This window comes from Eptatretus burgeri, chromosome 17 (genome assembly GCF_056783735.1).
Source record: "Eptatretus burgeri isolate ZD-2024b chromosome 17, Ebu_testis_v1, whole genome shotgun sequence".
In the NCBI taxonomy this organism is placed as follows: Eukaryota; Metazoa; Chordata; class Myxini; order Myxiniformes; family Myxinidae; genus Eptatretus; species Eptatretus burgeri.
The window spans coordinates 6,967,116-6,986,975 of NC_140977.1; the positions used below are offsets into that span (position 1 = coordinate 6,967,116).

General features: G+C 43.6%; 1 protein-coding gene across 2 annotated transcripts in view; it reads left to right on the forward strand.

The window, feature by feature from the left end:
- LOC147009184 (uncharacterized) overlaps positions 1-19,860 on the forward strand; it is a 106,274-nt gene that overhangs the window by 85,406 nt on the left and 1,008 nt on the right. Inside the window, exons 18-22 of one of the 2 annotated variants that reach the window (XR_015053094.1) lie at positions 4,680-4,805; positions 5,063-5,135; positions 9,207-9,713; positions 16,233-16,302; positions 16,400-19,860. The exon at positions 16,400-19,860 is cut by the window's right edge and continues 1,008 nt beyond it. Coding sequence is in view for 1 of the 2 variants with exons in the window: in XM_085863360.1 (XP_085719486.1) it covers positions 4,680-4,805; positions 5,063-5,135; positions 9,207-9,703 (696 nt within the window). In the remaining variant the exon portion in view is untranslated. Of the gene's footprint in view, positions 1-4,679; positions 4,806-5,062; positions 5,136-9,206; positions 9,714-9,976; positions 10,849-16,232; positions 16,303-16,399 lie in introns of those variants that run through there. The other variant, XM_085863360.1, reaches the window with a different exon arrangement.

The following is a 19,860-nucleotide window of genomic DNA, read 5'->3' on the forward strand; positions in this document are numbered from 1 at the left end:
TGGCATGGGGGAGGTGCGATTTGAGCCAGAGGTGAAAGGTGAAAAAGGTGGGGGCCTGATTTTGGGGGAATAATTCCTTGGCCCCAAGCCAAAACTGACTTTCCTCATCCCCTGCACGGCGCGGGGAGGGGGGAACGAGAGGGCATGCCCCTTTTTGGGAAGCTACCAGAAGGGAGGTGGAGCCAGAAACGGGGCGGGGCGAAGGGCGGAGCTCCACCCGACAAAAGGGCGTGGGCGTAGAAGGTGTGTGTGTGTGCATCGGATCGCCCTGGGAGAAGCTCGAAACTAGGAGAGGCTCGAGACTGTCGGAGCAAGGATCGTACTGTGTGTGCATCGTCCGTTGTGTTCGTGGTTCGGTTGAGCACGGGGCTTCTCAAGCCAGTCGGTGCAGTTCCTGGACGGAGCGCCTGCCATTCCCCACCCCGTCCGCACCGAGATAACGGCGAAACCCAGTCCAGTTCCCCCAAAAAAACCCTGTCCGAGCTGTCGGGCAGACGACGCGAGCTACGCACGGCACGAGCTCGGTGCACCACGCCGGAGGGACTCGAGGCTGCGGTCGCCAAGGCTGGACGACGCGCCCAGGGAAGTTGCGACTTCTTTTCTTTTGGGGTTTTTGTGTAAATGTCTGTGGGTGGCACCAGTCTGTGAAGTAAAACTGTGTAAGTGTTGCCGTGTGTAAGTCCTATTCGGTAGTAGATCTGCGTTCTTGCATTGCTTTTGTTTCTTTACCACCGCATACGTGTGTTTCTTTGGTTTTATTGTATTTCTGTGTTTTGCTTTTGGTGTATTGCTGTGTTATACGTGCCTTCCGTGCTGCCATGTGGTGCGGAATAAATGTGCTTGTCCAATTGTTCCCGCTTTGCTTCGTCTCCTTCTTTTAATTGACTCTCCATCCTGCATCACGTAAGGGATTCGTAGTGGGTTTCAACATCCCGGTAATTAATTGGAACCATCAAGGCCGTCGATAACTCAGCTCGGTTATCCCTGTAATACAGAACGACCCGGTTAAGCGGTTCGTGTTCGGAGTCGGCCTGTGGCGTGGTCCCATCCCTCGGCAGATTACCCGTGCGAGTACCATAGGTATATCGACTTTCGGCGATTTACCCTATCTTGCGCGGATGGACTGCGGACTGGGTGGTGGTGGGGTTAAACCCCCACCCGTGACTGGTTTCTGGCGGTAGTCCCAGGAGGGTCACGACTGAATTGTCCGTCCGGTGGGCGACGCGGTCGCGATTCGAGTTACGTGGCCGATCGCACGCCGGCGGGCGCGAATTCACAACAATATATTATGTACTGGTAAGTATTTAACAAATCCCTGGTCGCAGGTCCACATCAGTGGATTACTCAACATCAACAGACCGACAACCCAAAGTCGTATCCAGACTGTCAGTAAACACAGCAATCCAATATCCTTATTCAAACTCATTTAATTATTACTTTTATTTAAACTATTACTGCATATGACTAACTTTCATCATACACCACTTTATATAATAATATATTAAGCGTAAACACTTTACCTTGCAGACATGTCCATTAACACCACACCACCGATTTACCATAGTTTCAAACTGTCATTAATAACCAATTTTAACATGTTACACTGTGTGTCTTAACAACCACCAACAAATTATATTAATGCTTATTGATAACGAATTTTATAAATATTACATATTAATTTAGTTTTTTTTATCTGAATACCTCCATTATTTAATTTATCATATTAATTAAAGAATATACCTAACTAAAATAATTAATTTATTGTTGTTATTCTATCAAACGCAATGCAATAGAAACTTGTTTACATGAAAACCAACCGAACTTAAATAAAAGGTGACGATGGAGTTTAAAGACATTCTCACAAGACCTGATCAAACAATCAGCTAAATATCCTCTGTATTTAACATGATGGAAAAAACCTTCTCAGCACGTGCCACAAAATCATCCTTCACTGAACAAGTTCTTGCAAATCGAAGTAGTTGAGATGAAAAGACATTGTAACTCATTTTAATTGGTACATTGTTACCTGGAAAGGTGCACAAGATTCCAGGGAAACTGAAATCATCAACTTTATGATATACACTTGAACTAAAACCATCCTTTCCAACTCTAACCAACACATCCAAATATGCAGCAACTGTACAATCATAACCACTCCTGTAATGGTTGAAATCAGGCCATCCTCATTCCTCACGATAATTCACGTTCTGGTGTTTGTGTGTGTGGGTTTGTTGCGCTACGCCTCCTACAGTTCTGGGCTGATTACATACAGACTTGCTACATAGGATTAGCATGACCCCAATTAGTCTGTCAGGGTGTTTTTATCTTTGCCGGTGGTCTTGTGGGGGTGGGGGTGAGGGATGAGATGCAAATTCTCCATGTAAATGTGTACCATGTAAATAGCGCCGCCTCCAGGTGGGGGAGGGTATTACAAGTGTTCACCATTTACAGCACAATATTCCTGTCCCCACGTTTTCCAGTACAGTGAGGTGTTTGAGAGCAGTAGGTATGTTTTTGCTTCATGCACGCAACCCGGGTTATTTCTTTGTTTATACAGAGCTGTTATTTACCTCTTCACCGCCCAAATAAAAGGTATGTGTCAGAAGAACGTGTTGCATGCTTGGAACAAGATCGCCCGAAGGGCGGGTACTCTGCTCATCTGGATAAATCTTGTGAAGCTGCCTTTAAAAATAATTATAATTAATCACAGTTGATATCATCTGTATAACGACATGTATGAGATAATATTTTAGCTAATTCTATTTTTTTTTTCCTCCATCAGTTTCTGCATGAATGAAAATTCACAGAAAGTAAGAAAAATATCCGCTCGTTGTGGGCCACAATTCCCACCCATGGGAATACCCTTAACCTGTTGAAACATTATCCCACAAAAAGACACAAAAATGTAAAATTAAATAAAATATTCAGTATCCTTAAACTTCTGCTTTTCAAAACAATGAAAACTTGATTATTTATTTTTTGGAAAACAATGCTCCATAAAACCTGACACATAAAATCTTATAAAAGAGTTAAAAACTTGGTCAATCAATTTGAAGAGTGAATTCCCCATGAGTACTAAATCCACATTTGTTTATAAAGTTAAAAAATCAAAAACTTCAACTGACTTGATAGTAATGTATGTAATTCTATCTTACAGTTCTAAAGTATAATTTCTGCTCCAGAAAGAGTTTATACCAGAATTCTTCTCAATTGTTAAACAATATTTCCTGAACTGTTCCCTCACAACTTGTAAATCTGAGTTAACTAGAATACCGATAACCGTTTAGTGGAACAATGCCTGACACCCACGATAAACCTGTACTTGTCCGGGTTCTTCTGAAGAACAATGACGTATAACCGCCTATCCATGAGGAACAAAATGTTCACACGTGATGTCATGGCTCATGTGGTTTGGAAGCCATATTGGATTTACCCTGAAACCTATAAAAATCTTCTTCTCCAGAACAGTGAGACAGATCGAGGGGAAACTTCAAAGGAATGTTCTCCAAGCCTTGGGTGTACAAGTTTGTTGAGGAATAATTGATAGGTCATGGTTTGGTTTGGCAGCCATATTGCATTGAAGAAAAATATTAAATAATGTTTTCTCTGGAACTGCTTAATCAATCACCATGAAACTTCACAATGATGATTGAGTCGTGATGGGGAATATATGTTTTAAATTTCAACCTGATCAGATACATGGTTTGGCAGCCATAATTATTTATTTTTTTGATATGGGTACTTTTTGATATATATATATATTTTTTTTTTTTTGAATAAGGCTCACTTGGCAGTGCCTGGATGGGTTTGAGAGTAAAGGAGTAGCAGCTGAAATGTGAATCTTATCCAGGTTCCTCCTGATGATTTATTCTTTGCTTTTTCCTTGTTCAGGTTCCTTTTGATGGCTCCAATGCAGGACTTTACCTATTTGGTCTTCATTTGATTTGAATTGAATCTAATTTTAATCCCATTCTACATTCAATTGAATAATAATGAGAAATGTCATGGGACAGGGTCAGGTGTCCAATCAAAGTGGGGTTGCATCAAAGCGAGACGTCTTGGTCCCCGGTCATCACTGCCAGCAGTTATAAAGTGGCATTTCTAACAAGTTCTAATGATGGTCTGCAATGTCTGATTGCTCTTTCTAGTTCTGAATGTAAATGTGTACGTATACTCGTATCGCACTGCCTGGTGAGATTGGGGTCGTTGAGCATGACTGAAGGCCCCTGTTGTTATTCTCAGGCAGCCTGACCATATCTGCCCATTTTGTAGTGGATTCCCGGTGAGTGCTGTCTTTGTGGTTACCCTGAGGGCCACAGAACAGCATCTGCAAATTGCAAATGCATCGAGACATCGTTTAAGTTGGGCAATTTACCCGTCCACAAGGTTGGGTTCTTTATTTTATATATTTATATATCTTTACCAGTTTATTTAAACCCACGGAGGCTTCATATCCAATTATTGAGGTGATAGGGTTTGTTTTTCGTTTCACAAAAAACTTTTCTATTCTACCACAATTTATTTTGTGAATCAAAATGGATTTTATAATTTTATAGTGAAGCCTCGGTCATTACGTCAAGGAATGCGTGTTGGAATATGCGTATTGTATTAATGTAATTATTGAATTGTGATGATGGGTGATGATTCTGTCACAAACGCATTTGTTTTTCTTCTTACAGCCAATGTCAAACTACAAAAGAGGCTTCAGTGTTGTGAATGATCCTCCACCCAGTGTGAATGAACCCGTGACCTCCCTCCTGACCGGGATGCTTTGCAAAAATCCGATGAAAAGACTCACGATGCAGGTGAGGGTTTGATACCATTATCAATGATTTGATTTTCATGAACAGGCATGTATACACACACACACACACACACACACACACACACACACACACACACACACACACACACACACACACACACACACACACACACACACACACACTGGGGTTCACCGAAGTCCTGTTGTTGTGGAGCAAAATGCTATTGTTCTCTTCTGATGGCCTTTCCTTGTCATGTTTATATTTTATTCCAACACACTCATTATTATGTTTTACAGGAGATTTTGTGTCACACTTGGTTCAACAATATTCCAAGATCCCAGATAACCTGCCATGTTGAAGCTGCTGAAGGTAACCAACCAGCCTTCCTTTTGTACTCTTTAATATCGTCCGGTCTTATTGTTTCTCAGCAAGATGGAGGCTCAGAAAGTGTAAGAAGAGAGTATGACCTGATAATAAGGCAGCGGAGCAACTATTGGATAAAATAAACTGGAGCGAAGTTGATGGTGCGCCATCGCAAATCCCCACGCTTCCCACCAAAAGCAAAGTTGACAGATGGCAAAGGGTTCCACCAGGAATGATCCAATATCAAATTTCGAATTAAAAAAAAATTCCATTTTGATCCCTGTGACCCTCTGGGGCGTGACTCAGGGGTCAAATCCAAAAATAAATTCGTTAAATATTCACGGGTCCCCCAATGACGCTGATTTTTAGCTCACCTGGAACGTAGTTCAGGGAGCTTACGGGATATGGGATGGCATACCGTCTGTCCATTCGTCCACAAGCTCTCGCAACTTCTCTGAAACTCCACACATGATTTCCCTGAAACTTTACACAACCTTCATCACCCTGGATGTATTAAATTTATTCATGGCAGAACAAAAAATTGCACCCCGTGGGTGTCTACGGGGGTTGCCCCCCAAAATAGTTTTCTTTATTCTCAGAAACTACACATGCAAGTCCAATGAAACTTGACCACAACCTTCATCACCCATGATGTATGAAAGTTTGCTCATGGCATTAAAATAAAAATCTATAGGTCAACCACCTCCCCCCCCTCCCCCTGTTGTGACCCCCTTGAAGAGTGCAGATTTTTATGCAGACGATAACTTTTGGTCCATCATGGGTGATGAAGGTTGTGGTCAACTTTCATCGAAATTGTTTGTGTGGTTTCCAGAGAAGAAAGCAAATACATATTTCAGGAAGCAAACCCCTGCATACCCCCCTCAGACCCTGATCTTTTTTTTATTTTTTTTAATTTAATGTCATGAACAAACTTTAGTACGTCACGGATGATGAAGGTTGTGGTCATGTTTCATCAGAGTTGTGTGTAATTTCTGAGAAAAAAGAAAAATTCTCTTTCGTGGGGCAACCCCCCCATAAACTCTCTCGTGGACTCCGTCAGACTCCGATTATTTTTTTTTAAATCGTTTCTTTTTTATGCCGTGAACAAACTTTGGTACATCACAGGTGATGAGGATGTGGTGAATTTTCATTGAAATCGTGTGTGTAGTTTCAGAGAAGATGTAGCAAGTGTTTGCAGACGGACTGACGGACGGACGACTCGCCATCCCATAAGCTCTCCAGGACTCCATTCCAGATGAGCGAAAGACTTGACAGTTGTATAACCAGTTTTTGCCAGAAACTGCTCGTTACCACAACATGGCTCTTTAAACTAAACAACCAGTAATTTCCCGAGTACTTTCGATCTTCCTCCAGGTGTAATATCAAATTTCAACGTTGATATGTCACGTTTTTACTCTGCTCTCCACTTTCAGTTCGCACCTGGCAACAAGAAACATTGCATAGCACTAAATACTAAAGAACTTGATACACATTGAATGCACAGAACACAATACGCAGCCAAACAATGCACATACCAACACAATACGCAGCCAAACAATGTACATAACAACACAATACGCAGCCAAACAATGCACATAACAACACAATACGCAGCCAAACAATGCACATAACAACACAATACGCAGCCAAACAATGCACATAACAACACAATACGCAGCCAAACAATGTACATAACAACACAATACGCAGCCAAACAATGCACACAACACAATACGCAGCCAAACAATGCACATAACAACACAATACGCAGCCAAACAATGTACATAACAACACAATACGCAGCCAAACAATGCACATAACAACACAATACGCAGCCAAACAATGTACATAACAACACAATACACAGCCAAACAATGCACATAACAACACAATACGCAGCCAAACAATGCACATAACAGCACAATACGCAGCCAAACAATGCACATAACAACACAATACGCAGCCAAACAATGCACATAACAACACAATACGCAGCCAAACAATGCACATAACAACACAATACGCAGCCAAACAATGCACGTAACAACACAATACGCAGCCAAACAATGCACATAACAACACAATACGCAGCCAAACAATGCACATAACAACACAATACGCAGCCAAACAATGCACATAACAACACAATACGCAGCCAAACAATGCACATAACACAATACGCAGCCAAACAATACACATAACAACACAATACGCAGCCAAACAATGCACATAACAACACAATACGCAGCCAAACAATACACATAACAACACAATAGGCAGCCAAACAATGCACATAACAACACAATACGCAGCCAAACAATGCACATAACAACACAATACGCAGCCAAACAATACACATAACAACACAATAGGCAGCCAAACAATGCACATAACAACACAATACACAGCCAAACAATGCACATAACAACACAATACGCAGCCAAACAATGCACATAACAACACAATACGCAGCCAAACAATGCACATAACAACACAATACGCAGCCAAACAATGCACATAAAAACACAATACGCAGCCAAACAATGCACATAACAACACAATAGGCAGCCAAACAATACACATAACAACACAATAGGCAGCCAAACAATGCACATAACAACACAATACGCAGCCAAACAATGCACATAACACAATACGCAGCCAAACAATGCACATAACAACACAATACGCAGCCAAACAATGCACATAACAACACAATACACAGCCAAACAATGTACATAACAACACAATACGCAGCCAAACAATGCACATAACAACACAATACGCAGCCAAACAATGCACATAACAACACAATACGCAGCCAAACAATGCACATAGCAACACAATACGCAGCCAAACAATGCACATAACAACACAATACACAGCCAAACAATGCACATAGCAACACAATAAACAGCCAAACAATGCACATAACAACACAATACACAGCCAAACAATGCACATAACAACACAATACGCAGCCAAACAATGCACATAACAACACAATACGCAGCCAAACAATGCACATAGCAACACAATACGCAGCCAAACAATGCACATAACAACACAATACGTAGCCAAACAAAGCACATAGCAACACAATACGAGGCCAAACAATGCACATAGCAACACAATACGCAGCCAAACAATGCACATAACAACACAATACACAGCCAAACAATGCACATAACAACACAATACGCAGCCAAACAATGCACATAACAACACAATACGCAGCCAAACAATGCACATAACAACACAATACGCAGCCAAACAATGCACATAACAACACAATACACAGCCAAACAATGCACATAACAACACAATACGCAGCCAAACAATGCACATAACAACACAATACACAGCCAAACAATGCACATAACAACACAATACGCAGCCAAACAATGCACATAACAACACAATACGCAGCCAAACAATGCACATAACAACACAATACGCAGCCAAACAATGCACATAGCAACACAATACACAGCCAAACAATGCACATCACGACACAATACGCAGCCATACGTTTACTCTTAAATAATTTGTGACACCTTTCAGCAGGCTACACTTTAATATAATCACCTGTGTATTATATCGTTCTGGGTAAAGTCTTGATTATGCTGCTATAAATCTCTTCAGTCTTCAACATCAGTGAATAATTTACTCCTCTACTTAACTTCCCATGCCCCTCCGACAACGTCGGAGACGGGGGACATTAAAATGATTTCCGTCCGACTGACTGACCGATTATCCGTCCATGTACTTTTGTGTACGTCATATTTCAAAAACCATTGAACATTTAGCTTTCATATTCCACAGATCCATTTCTCATACCATCCAAAAGGTAGGGGACCTGTAGTATCATGTCCTCATTTTAACAGAGAGCCATGAACTTGTGTCCAATTGGATACTAAGTTGGACCTCATGTGTAAATAAATAAACTTTTTTTTCCACCTCTATTTTACATATATGATATTTTCACCTCATCTAAACTTGTTCTTGTTCTTGCTGTTGAGAATTGTGTAAAAATCCAAAATCTATGTAAATGAAAAATTTCCTCCATTTTTACAGCACCCAAGAGGAAGAAGACATCACAGCAGTCTATGTTGGAAGCACTCAAGGGCAGGCAGGCTGCATTTCCACTTGAGGGGAAACAGGATGCCGTGGCTGCCGGGGCTGCACTGTCTCGCCGACGGCAGAAGGCTGCACCAACTTCCCAGGGGCAGTGCTTTGTACCGGCTCTCCAGAGGCAACAGCCTCCACCTGTGCTCAAGAGAATGTATCGGGCGGCACCAGTTCTCCAGAGAAACCAATTGGCATCGGCTTCCCAGGAGGAACAGATTGCGCCAGCTCCCCGGATGCGACAGCCTCCGCCTGAGCTCCAGAAAACGTCTCAGGCGGCACCAACTCTCCTGAGGAACCAAGTGGCACCGGCTTCCCAGGAGGATCAGACTGCACCAGCTCCCCAGAGGAACCAAGTGGCACCGACTTCCAAAGAGCATGTGGTACCTCATCGCAGGAGGAAAGTGGTTGGCCAGCAGAGAAAAACGAAGAGGAGAAATCGCTGAATATGATGAGGTAACCTTTCCCACTTTAAAATTTTCACAATAAGTTATCCCACGTCCACAAAGCGAACAGCGGGGTTAAGTGATTGTTTCATGTCTGTCCATCCCATCAGTTTATGATCGAGGAACAACTTATTTAAATTGAATGTTGTATTTTGAACATAAATGGGAAGATGAGTCTTTCGTTTTTCCATATATTGGTTCTGAATTCGTCTGATCGCACATGTACAGTTAAGTGAGATAATTTTTCTACTTTGTCTGTCTGTCTGTCTGCAGTAAAAAATTTCAAATCATTCCAGACAGGAAACTTAACTTTTTCACGGATGTCGTAATGGACACAAGCAACAGGCACGAAGAACGAATGTAATGTGTTTGAAGGGGTGATGTAACACACACTGGGGAAAATGGCGGTGAAACCTGGAATTAATTTATAGATACATCTTTAAACCTCTTTAATCTTTATTTAAATTGAATTATATACTCAAAGACTGTCGAACACGAATCGCCTTCAGAATACTTCCAAGAAACATGCTATACAGTATGTTGATGTATAGCATGAGAAGGCATGGCCTGTGGGGTGTGCATATCGAGTGAAGAAGTGACCATCAATATGGATGTGTGCAGTACGATGCCGATCGATGGTGTGTGTTGTATGGTGATCAATCAAGCCTCCATCTCCTAAACCGCGACTCAGCGTCGTCTCATTACAGTGTTTAAGGGTAGTTGGTGTATGATTGCTTCAGTTGTGCTAAATTTCCACCCTTTTTTAAAACCAATCTTTAAAATCATCATTTTATTAAATGTGAAGTACGGGACGGCCTTGCTGTTCGTCGGTTTCCCCTTCGTGGATTCGCTCTATTGCGATGAATTCATTGAGAGGCAAAGTTTGCAGATTGCAGTCAAAGCACTCGAATAATTGCGGGTTGGTGAAATATTTTTCCACATTTATTCACCTAATTAATTAACATGAATTGTCAACACATCATCATCATCATCATCATCATCATCGTGTCAAGTTTATCATCATCATCATCATCATCATCATCATCGTGTCAAGTTTATCATCATCGTCATCGCGTCAAGTTTATCATCATTTTAATTAAACGTAAGTTTCATGATCTTAACACAAGAAAATGAACTTTTTTTTATCTTATTGATGCAGTAAAATAAGCCTGGTGTTGCCTTAACGTTAAGGTGGCTAGCTGAAGATCTTAGGGTCTTGAGTTTGTGCCCCTGTTGTGCTGTTGAAATAACACCATGAGCTCCATCCAAAGTTATAATAACTCAAGAAAATTAACTTTATTTTATGGTATTAATAACTCTTTTGTTCATGAAAATAAATAACAAAAACAATGCACAAACATGTTAATTAAGGTGACACTTCAGACAAATTTTAAAGTTGAAGTCCCTAACCCTATTTTCCCCATTACCCCTAAGTTTGCAGATTTTCGGTTCACAGGGATATTCAAGAATGTAACCCCCGCGAATGTTAAAGCTGTCCTGTATGTACCTGAGCATTGTGTGGGGTATCGTGTTCTATGAACCCTCTTTTTACCTCTGCCATGGAAGGTGAAGGAGGTTTTGTTTTCACCCATTTTTGTCTGTGTTCAGGATATCTCAAAAAGTTAGGGACGGATCCGGATGAAATTTTGTGGACATGTTCAGTGAATGACAAGAACGAACTGATTAGGTTTTGGTGAAGATCCAGATCCGGATCAGACAACGAGAATTTTTTAAGTGATTCTTCACCATTGAGAGATAAGTCAGTCAGGTATGGGAGCATACGCCAAAGCAGCGCGTCTCTGCATCCACTTTCCGCCGGAACTCCAGGGGACTCCGTCTGGCCATCCTCCAGACAGATGCCTGGCCCATCCCAATCTCCTTAAGATGCTGATCAACCTGCTGCAACCACGATGCACGTGGTCGGCCCATTGGCCTCCTCCACTCACGAGACTCCCTCGGTGAGAGAATCTGGTGAGCAGGATCAGCATCAGGAAAACGAGCCACATGTCCATACAGCCGTAGCTGACACTCACGGACTATGCAGGTAACAAATCTCATTTGAGTCTCTCTCAGCAACCGCTCGTTGGACACGAAGTGTGACCAGCGATAGCCAAGGATTCTCTGAAGAGACCTGGTACCAAAGGAATTAAGTCTCCGTCTCAGATCCTTGGTCAGAGTCCAAGTCTCGCATCCATAGAGCAAGACTGGAAGCACCAAGGACCTGAAGACTCGGACTTTCGTCCTCCCACACATGTACCGGCAGCGCCACACCCCATTATCCAGTGAATCCATGACTCCCCAGGACCGACCGTGACGTCTTTTGACCTCTGACTCACAGCCAGCAGAGACATGAATATCATTGCCAAGGTAAGTGAATCTCTCCACGACCTCAACATCCTCACGACAAACAGGCACAGACAGGACACCGGCATCCAAGATGTCATTGAAAGCCTGGATCTTAGTTTTGACCCAGGAAACCCGTAATCCCAGCGGCTCCGACTCCTCATTCAGCACCTCGAGGGCCCCCAAGAGGATGTCTAAAATTTCTGCAAAGATGACTGCATCACCTGCGAAATCAAGGTCAGGGATCTTGACATTCCCAAACGATGCACCGCAGCTTGATCTCTCCGACATCCTCCCAAGAATCCAGTCCATACAAGTGATGAAAAGTGTGGGGGCCAGTAGACACCCCTGATGAACTCCAGTAACAACTGGAAATGTCACAGATGGTACCACCACATCTCACAGCACTCTCAGTACCAGAGTAGAGTTCAGACATCAGATCGATCAGTTTTGGTGTCACCCCACGAAGACCAAGAATCCTCCAGAGGGCATCCCAATTTACTGAATCGAACGCTTTACAGAGATCAACATTGGCTGCAAGCAGCCCCTGCCGAAACTCTCGTCTGCATTCGGTGAGGGCCCGACGAGCAAGGATACGGTCAATCGTTGACCTCTTTGGTGTAAAGCCTGACTGCTCTGGACGCTGGTTCTCAAGCAGATGGTGGTGAACCCTATCAAGAATTATCCGAGCAAAGACCTTGCTCCTCTCCTTAGGGAAATGACACCTAAGGAGTGACGAATCCCTCGTCTCATACGCTCGTTGACCAGTGTTACCTCAATTATCATTGGAGTCAGCTTATTGGACACAGCGACAGCAACTCCTTGGGATTGGTAACCATCAGAGTGACCAGACCAATACTAGGTGAAACCACCCACCATGATCTTGCCACAATCTGGTCTCCGAATCTCAGAGAGTGCTGCAATACCGATGTCCAAACACTTGAGCTCAGATGATAACAGAGACAGGTGATCATCCTCTCTTCGGGATAGGACATTCCAGGCACCCACCCGAAGGTACCGCCTCAGGTTAACCCAAGGAGACCGCCGTCTGGTGGACGAGAGAGAGGGTGAAACCGATATATAGCATGATATCTCAAAAATTGTGGACGGAATGAGAGAGGGGTCCACCAGCTTTGCACAGTGACGTGGTGAAATCTTTACCCATTCTTCAATCAACAATTGCTCTTATTCTGCCAAGTTTGATGGGGATCATCGATGGACTGCAATCTTCAACTCTCATCATAAATGTTCAATTGGGTTCAAGACTCCACCTCTGCCGTACCATCTGTCATCCCTCAGATCGGCAAGCAGCAGCTTCTTCACTCTCTGCAGATCTTGATAACATCACAAACTGGTCCAACACTGGAACATGTCTTTCAATCCTGTCAAATCTCACACTCTCACAATATCTCTCCGAAAGGACCATTTGGAACCCCCCCCCCCCCCCACCCATGTACTTTCTCAACAATCCTCTGGAAGAAGTCCTTTCATTCAAGCTTTTGGCTGTCACTATCTGCCATGATCTTTCCTGGGAAAAGCCACATCTCCAAGCTGTCCTCCAAAACCAGTCACCGACTGGGCTTCCTATATTGTGTAAAGTCCTTTCTCGGCCCACCTGAGCTCCTGACCATGTACAAAGCATTCATCTGCAGCCTGATGGAGTAATGCTCTCTGCTCTGAGCTGGTGCTGTCGCTTCTCATCTCTTCACGTTGTGGAAGCCAAGGCATTTATGATCATTGGTATCTCCCCCGATGAGGCTGAGTCTTTGTGTTTGTCATTCTCTCACCGCAGACAGGTCAGTGGTCTTTCTGTCTTCCACCATCCCTTCTCTGGTCTCGACACCCCACCCCCCCCCCCCCGGCTCTGTCTGTTATCTGTCCAGCCCATATTTCTGCAGGGAGCTCAAGGTCCACCAGCAACCCCTTTCTGGTAAAACTACCAACATCAAGAATCACTGCTTACCTTCACAATTTCATTCTTCTTTTTTCCCCGCCTTTGGAACAAACTCCCACACTCTCTTCAATCCCACTTTTCCCTCCAGGTCTTCAAAACAGCTGTTCGCCACCATCTATCTTCCCCCATCCAAAACCATGATCTATTCTACCCCCGTTAGTCTACCCCATACCCACCTTCTTCAAATTCCCTGCTTTCCTTCCTGAAAGTCCGTCGTGTCCATCTTGTTTGCTCCATGTACCCCGCCCCACCCCTCTCCCTTCCACAGGTCTCCTCATATGGCTATTCCTCACTGTTTTGTGCTTCCCTCTCCCATCCTTCTTGTCTCCTGCTCCCCTTGTTATACGTTCTGTGCTTTGGCTCTTATACGAGCCTTGACGTCTTGGAAAAAATCAAACAGTCAGGACTTCACTGGGCCACTCAAGAACATTCATTTTCTTCTTATTCAGCCACTCCATTGTGGCGTTAGCTTTGTGCTTCAGATCAATGTCCTGCTGAAACGTGAATCTCCGACCCAGTTTCAGATTCATGGCTGACCCAAGCAGGTCTTCATCTAGGATTCTCCTGTACTTTGCACCGTCCATTGTCCCTTCTATCCTGACAAGCTTGCCAGTCCGTGCCGATGAAAACAGCCCCATGACATGATGCTGCCACCTCCATGCTTGACAGTCGGGATGGTGTTGACTTGCTGACATGTTGTGTCCTGAATCAACACTTCTCCAAAGTATTGACTCAGGGGGTTGAATACTTATGTAAATGAGATATTTCTGCATTTCTCTTTTGATTAATTTGTAAAAAAATTCTAAAAACATGTTTTCTCTTTGTCATTATGGGGTATTTTGTGTCGATCGGTGACAAAATAACTAAATTTAATCCATTTTAAATTCAGGCTGGAATTCAACAAAATGTGACAAAAGTCGAGGGCTGTGAATACTTTCTGAAGGCACTGTGTATGTGTGTGCAAGCGTGAGCACATGTGAAAGTTGCTGTTGTTGGCTGCAATCTGGTGGAACGGAGACCTCCCTGATCTCGTGTGTGTCGTCGGTTGTTATCTCCAATTTCCGGTTTCAGGGGATGGAACGAAGTCCTCCCAGGACTCAAGGTATCCATCTTCGCTTCGGTAAGGGATCACGGTTCATGGAGCAAGCTGTTCATCATTGTTGTTCTCAAAGTTTTGTCCCGAGGGCTCTTTTCAGGATCGTCACGGAACCCCGGACAGCCTCCAATTGTAGTTCGTTTGTTTCCCGTTTGTTTCCTAGCCTCCAAGAGCCTCGAAGATTCCCGGGGATGTTTTTTTTTTTAATCTCACTGAGGTTCTTCTTTATTATTCCCCTTGTTCCAATTATCACTGGTGTTGCAATTTCGACGCTCTTTAGCTCCCAAGCTCTTTTGATCTCATTTTTGAGGTCTTGGTGTTTGGTCGTGTGCACGTGCGATCTATTGTTTTTATTTTATTCCGATGCAGACCACAAAAAATGCACTGGATGTGGAAACTCCATCAAGGTAAGTCAATGTTAATGTTCCTTTTCATTTCCTCGTTCCATTTGCCATTCATAATGAGAGGGCAGATTTAATCGAACTTGCAACACACATTGAACAGAACACCACACATCAATGTTTTATTCGCTTCAGGTAAATTATCCTTCCTGGTTTTGATAATTTATAAGTTTATCTCCTATTATGTTAAGCACAATGGAAACAAAGAACCATTTCCTCTGGGTTAATCCATTGGTGTTCCCATCTGAACCCCGAACTTATGTTGTGAAGGAAGACGGGTTCCTTCACAACACGTGTTCAAATCCCACATTCGACGCCATTGTTCATTGTCTCCTTCAACCGTGCCGCCACTCAACATAAATGGTGATGAATTGACCAAATAATCATTGCAATTGTTGGATGCCTCAGCCTCATCGTCCAGGTGTGTAAGTGATATAAGCTCACGGGGTATGGCTACCAATCTTGTTCGAAGACCATTCCAGAGTTGATTTTGGTTGAAAAGGTCCAAGTGATAAAATACAGCCCCAAACAGAATTATATATATATGATTGAACAAGTGATGCTTTTCAGTGGGAGGCCATTTACTCAAGGATTCATTGATTCTTGGTAGAGGAGTACACCACAGGGTTGTGCTTTTGCTTCGTCAACTTTGAGAAATGTCAGTTTTGAAGTGAAAATAATATCCTGAAACAAGGTTCTCTCCATGTGTCGCGTTTGCTGCTCTTTGTGTTACAGACCAAAAATGGCTGCAGTCAACGACAATGCAACATTTGCTGGAAGTTAAAGCTTCCGGAATTAAGATTGGGTACATTGCACTGAAGTACACAAACAATAAAATTAATTTCATTTAACTTAAGGAGTTGTAACTCCATCTGATAATGATTTTGTGAACTCCTTCACAGACTGCACGGCCAAAAACTCCACGAAGAACAGAAGCACCGGGAGACGGGATGGTGGGATCCCGGAAGTGGATGCTCGTGTGTCGATCATCGAATCGCAACAGCATCAGACATCACAATCACCAGCTCTGCAGAATCAGATGGTCATGCTGTTGAGTGGTGATGTTTTATCCACAATGATGCAGGATGTTTTCAGATCGATCATATGGGACCAGATCAGAGACCAGAGAGAATGTGCCTCTTTAAGAGATTTGTACAATCCTTAATTTGATGTTTTGTTGGTTCACAAGAAACAATCAACAAGTAAACATCATGGTTCATGCAATTATTAGGTACATTTGTGCACCTGAACCCAAACCTCGTTCCATAACTGCCCCGCCACAGTGACCTTCTGAATGCAAAATTCCCTCCAGTGTGTGTATTTTTTTTCAGCTGGAGAAATATCTCACAATTTTTTGTTATTTTCCAGGTCGTTCCAATAATTGACTCAAAACTGCTGACGCTGAACTGTAATCATCAAAACTTCTTAGTCTCCTGCCTGTTCTTTTCCAGATAATTATTTGCAGGCCACCATGATCCAAGCTGGCAGCCTTCAGACAAATATCTCCTCACTGTGACCTCCCCTTTCCCCTCCCCAAGTGTCTGACAATCTTGCCCTACTGTTGAGGTGACTCCATCAAATTTCTCCACAGCTGCTGACCCAGAACTCTAATCATCAAAACATCTTACTTTCCTGTCTGATCTTTTCCAGGTAGTTATTTGCAGGGCACCATGATGCAAGCTGGCAGCCTTCAGACAAGTATCTCCTCACTGTGACCTCCCCTTTCCCCACCAAAATGTCTGACAATCTTGCCCTACTCTTTCAGTGACTCCAACAAATTTCTCCACCACAGCTGACCTGGAACTCCACTCATCAAAAACTGATCCTCTGCTCCTCCTTTCGAGATATTTTTGAGGGTCTCCCTGGTGCAGGCAGGGAGCTGTCTGAAAAAAAAATCTCTTCAATGTGACCCCTTTCCCCCACCCCACCATCGACTTCACCCTCCCAAGGTTCACCTTCCATCTTCCTCCAATTTTTCTCTTCCAGTCTGTTGTCCTGTGCTCTCCCCTCCATGTCTTCAAGTTTGCTGTCAACCACCACCCTCACATTTAGTTTGGTAAACACTTTGGGTTCAGTGTTTCAGATTTTCCCACCCTCTCATACCTGAGATTTTACAGTCATTGTGTTATAGTTCAGTTGGCCTTCCTCTCATTCTGTTCTGGTCTTGGGTCAAGCCGATGAAGTCTTTGTGCCTCCTGTGTGAAGTGGGGCCATCGCCGTGAAATATAAAACACACAGGAAATGGCACATTGTTCTGAGGCGCGGCGGTGGTGGTCATGTAGTTAACCCTCGGCCAGGCAAAGATCCCCAGGGGGTTAACCCTAAATAAGTAACCTGGGGTTTTTTCTTTAAAAGAAACATATTTTAAGACTTTTTTTCCCCCTGAAAAATATATTCATGCTAATAAGTGTGCGTGCATGTATGTGTGTCGTTGACTGGTATCTACATATGCGGGTTTCAGAATGTGGATTGGAGTCCTCCCAGATTGGGCTCAAAGTATCCACCTTCATTTCGGTCAGAGTTCACAATTCATGGACCAAGCTGTAAAGTTTTCTGTTCTCAAAGTTTTGTGCCAAGGACTCTCTTCAGGATCGTCACTGCGCCCAGGAGAGCTTCCACCTGAAGTTCATTTGTGGTCATATTCCCAGGGATGGTTTCTCTTTGTTCACCCCACCCTCCTCTCCTTACCTTTTCCTCTTCCTCCCCCCACCCCTCTCTCTCTCACCCCCTGCTGGCTTTTGGTGAGTCGAGTGGAGTGTCATCGCGGCTGTGTGGTTTCGGTGAGCTGTGGTCTGCCCTGTTTTTCGCTTTTCTATCCCTTTTTTCACCTCTTTTTCCGCTTTGTTTCCTTCTATGCATTGTTGTCTGTGTTCCCACCCTCCCCTCTTCGTTCGACCGAGCGCTTCAGTCTTCCCTCTCCTCATCGTCACCCCACCACGCCCATCTGTCCGTGTTATTTCAGGGTTTGCCTTTCGGTTCACCTCTCCCCTCCCCTTTCCCCTCCCCTTCCCTCTCCTTTCCCCTCCCCTTCCCTCTCCTTTCCCCTGTTTTCTCTTCACATAATTTTTCCCCTGAGAGAGAGAGAGAAAGAGCCCACAGCTTCTTGTGGATAGTTTTTAGTTGGCGACCCATCCCAGCCCTTCAACTGATTGTTTTTCTTCACTGCAGCTGTTTATTTCCTTTAGAAACCACTCTTGGCTCATAATTACTGCACGAGAGCAATCACCCCTCCTTCCCCTTACTAAATGTGACCTCGTATTCCCATTATGCGGCATTTGAAGCATTAACACGGAAACATTGCGTCGTCTGCATTCTGCCCGACGACGTCAGCGTCGAGGATCTTGTATCTTGTTATCGCAACAGGAAACATAATTAGTACTGACAAAGTTCGTGTAGCCTCGTGAATGAAGAAACGTGTGGTTATCTTCGCATCCGAGACAGAACTGGTTCATGAAATCGTATCCACCTGACTATCAACAGACGACGAACATTTCGTGCTCGTCTCCCCTCTCGACACACCGGCCGTGAAGGTCATTATCTCGAACGCTGCTCCTTTCCTGAAGAATCAGACGCTGATCCCTCGAACTCTCGTTATGGTACTGTGGTTTCTCAAATCACTATGTTACCTTAACGTAGCCAGGACGATCAGACGAAGCATGTGATGTCTTTTAGGAGACAAGCTTATGTGGTACTTCCTCCTTCTAATGCTGAAAGAACCTTGAACATTGTTTTAAAACTCAAAATTGATAATCACGATTACCAAGTATACGGCACCACTGCCACCTTGAAATGATTTGAATGTGTTAATTTCAGACGCTTGAAACGACCTTGCCCAAAGGTTACCTCATCAAACGATGAAACAAACCTTGTCAACAAGGATCCGACATCTTCTTCTTCCTCAACTGTGAAGGATGCGAATCCCGTGTCCGGTAATAACGCCCAGTCCTCCCAGTCCTATAGTCTTAACAGCAAAACAAATGTTTGGGATGGTTTCACCATCGTTTCATCAAGGAAGAGAAAGACTTCACCTGATGGTCGTTTAACCCAGAAGAAGGGAGCATTTACAAACGAGGAATCTGTCGGTAATGTTCCCAGTTGTGACTGACGTCACTCTACAATGCTCACCCGGAATGGACCCGGTACCTTCGGCCAACAAGTTTAACCTACTTGCCGGTGAGGACACAGACGTCTCCCGAACAGAGACCACTTTACCTGTTATCGCAGGAAAGAAAACTCTTTCACTCGTTAAAAACTCACCTATTGGAAAGTCCATTGATGGTGATACACAGACCACGAGTGATGAACCTGTTGTCACTTTGGTAAATGTTAACCCTGAATCCTTGGCAGCAGGAAATAGCGAAAC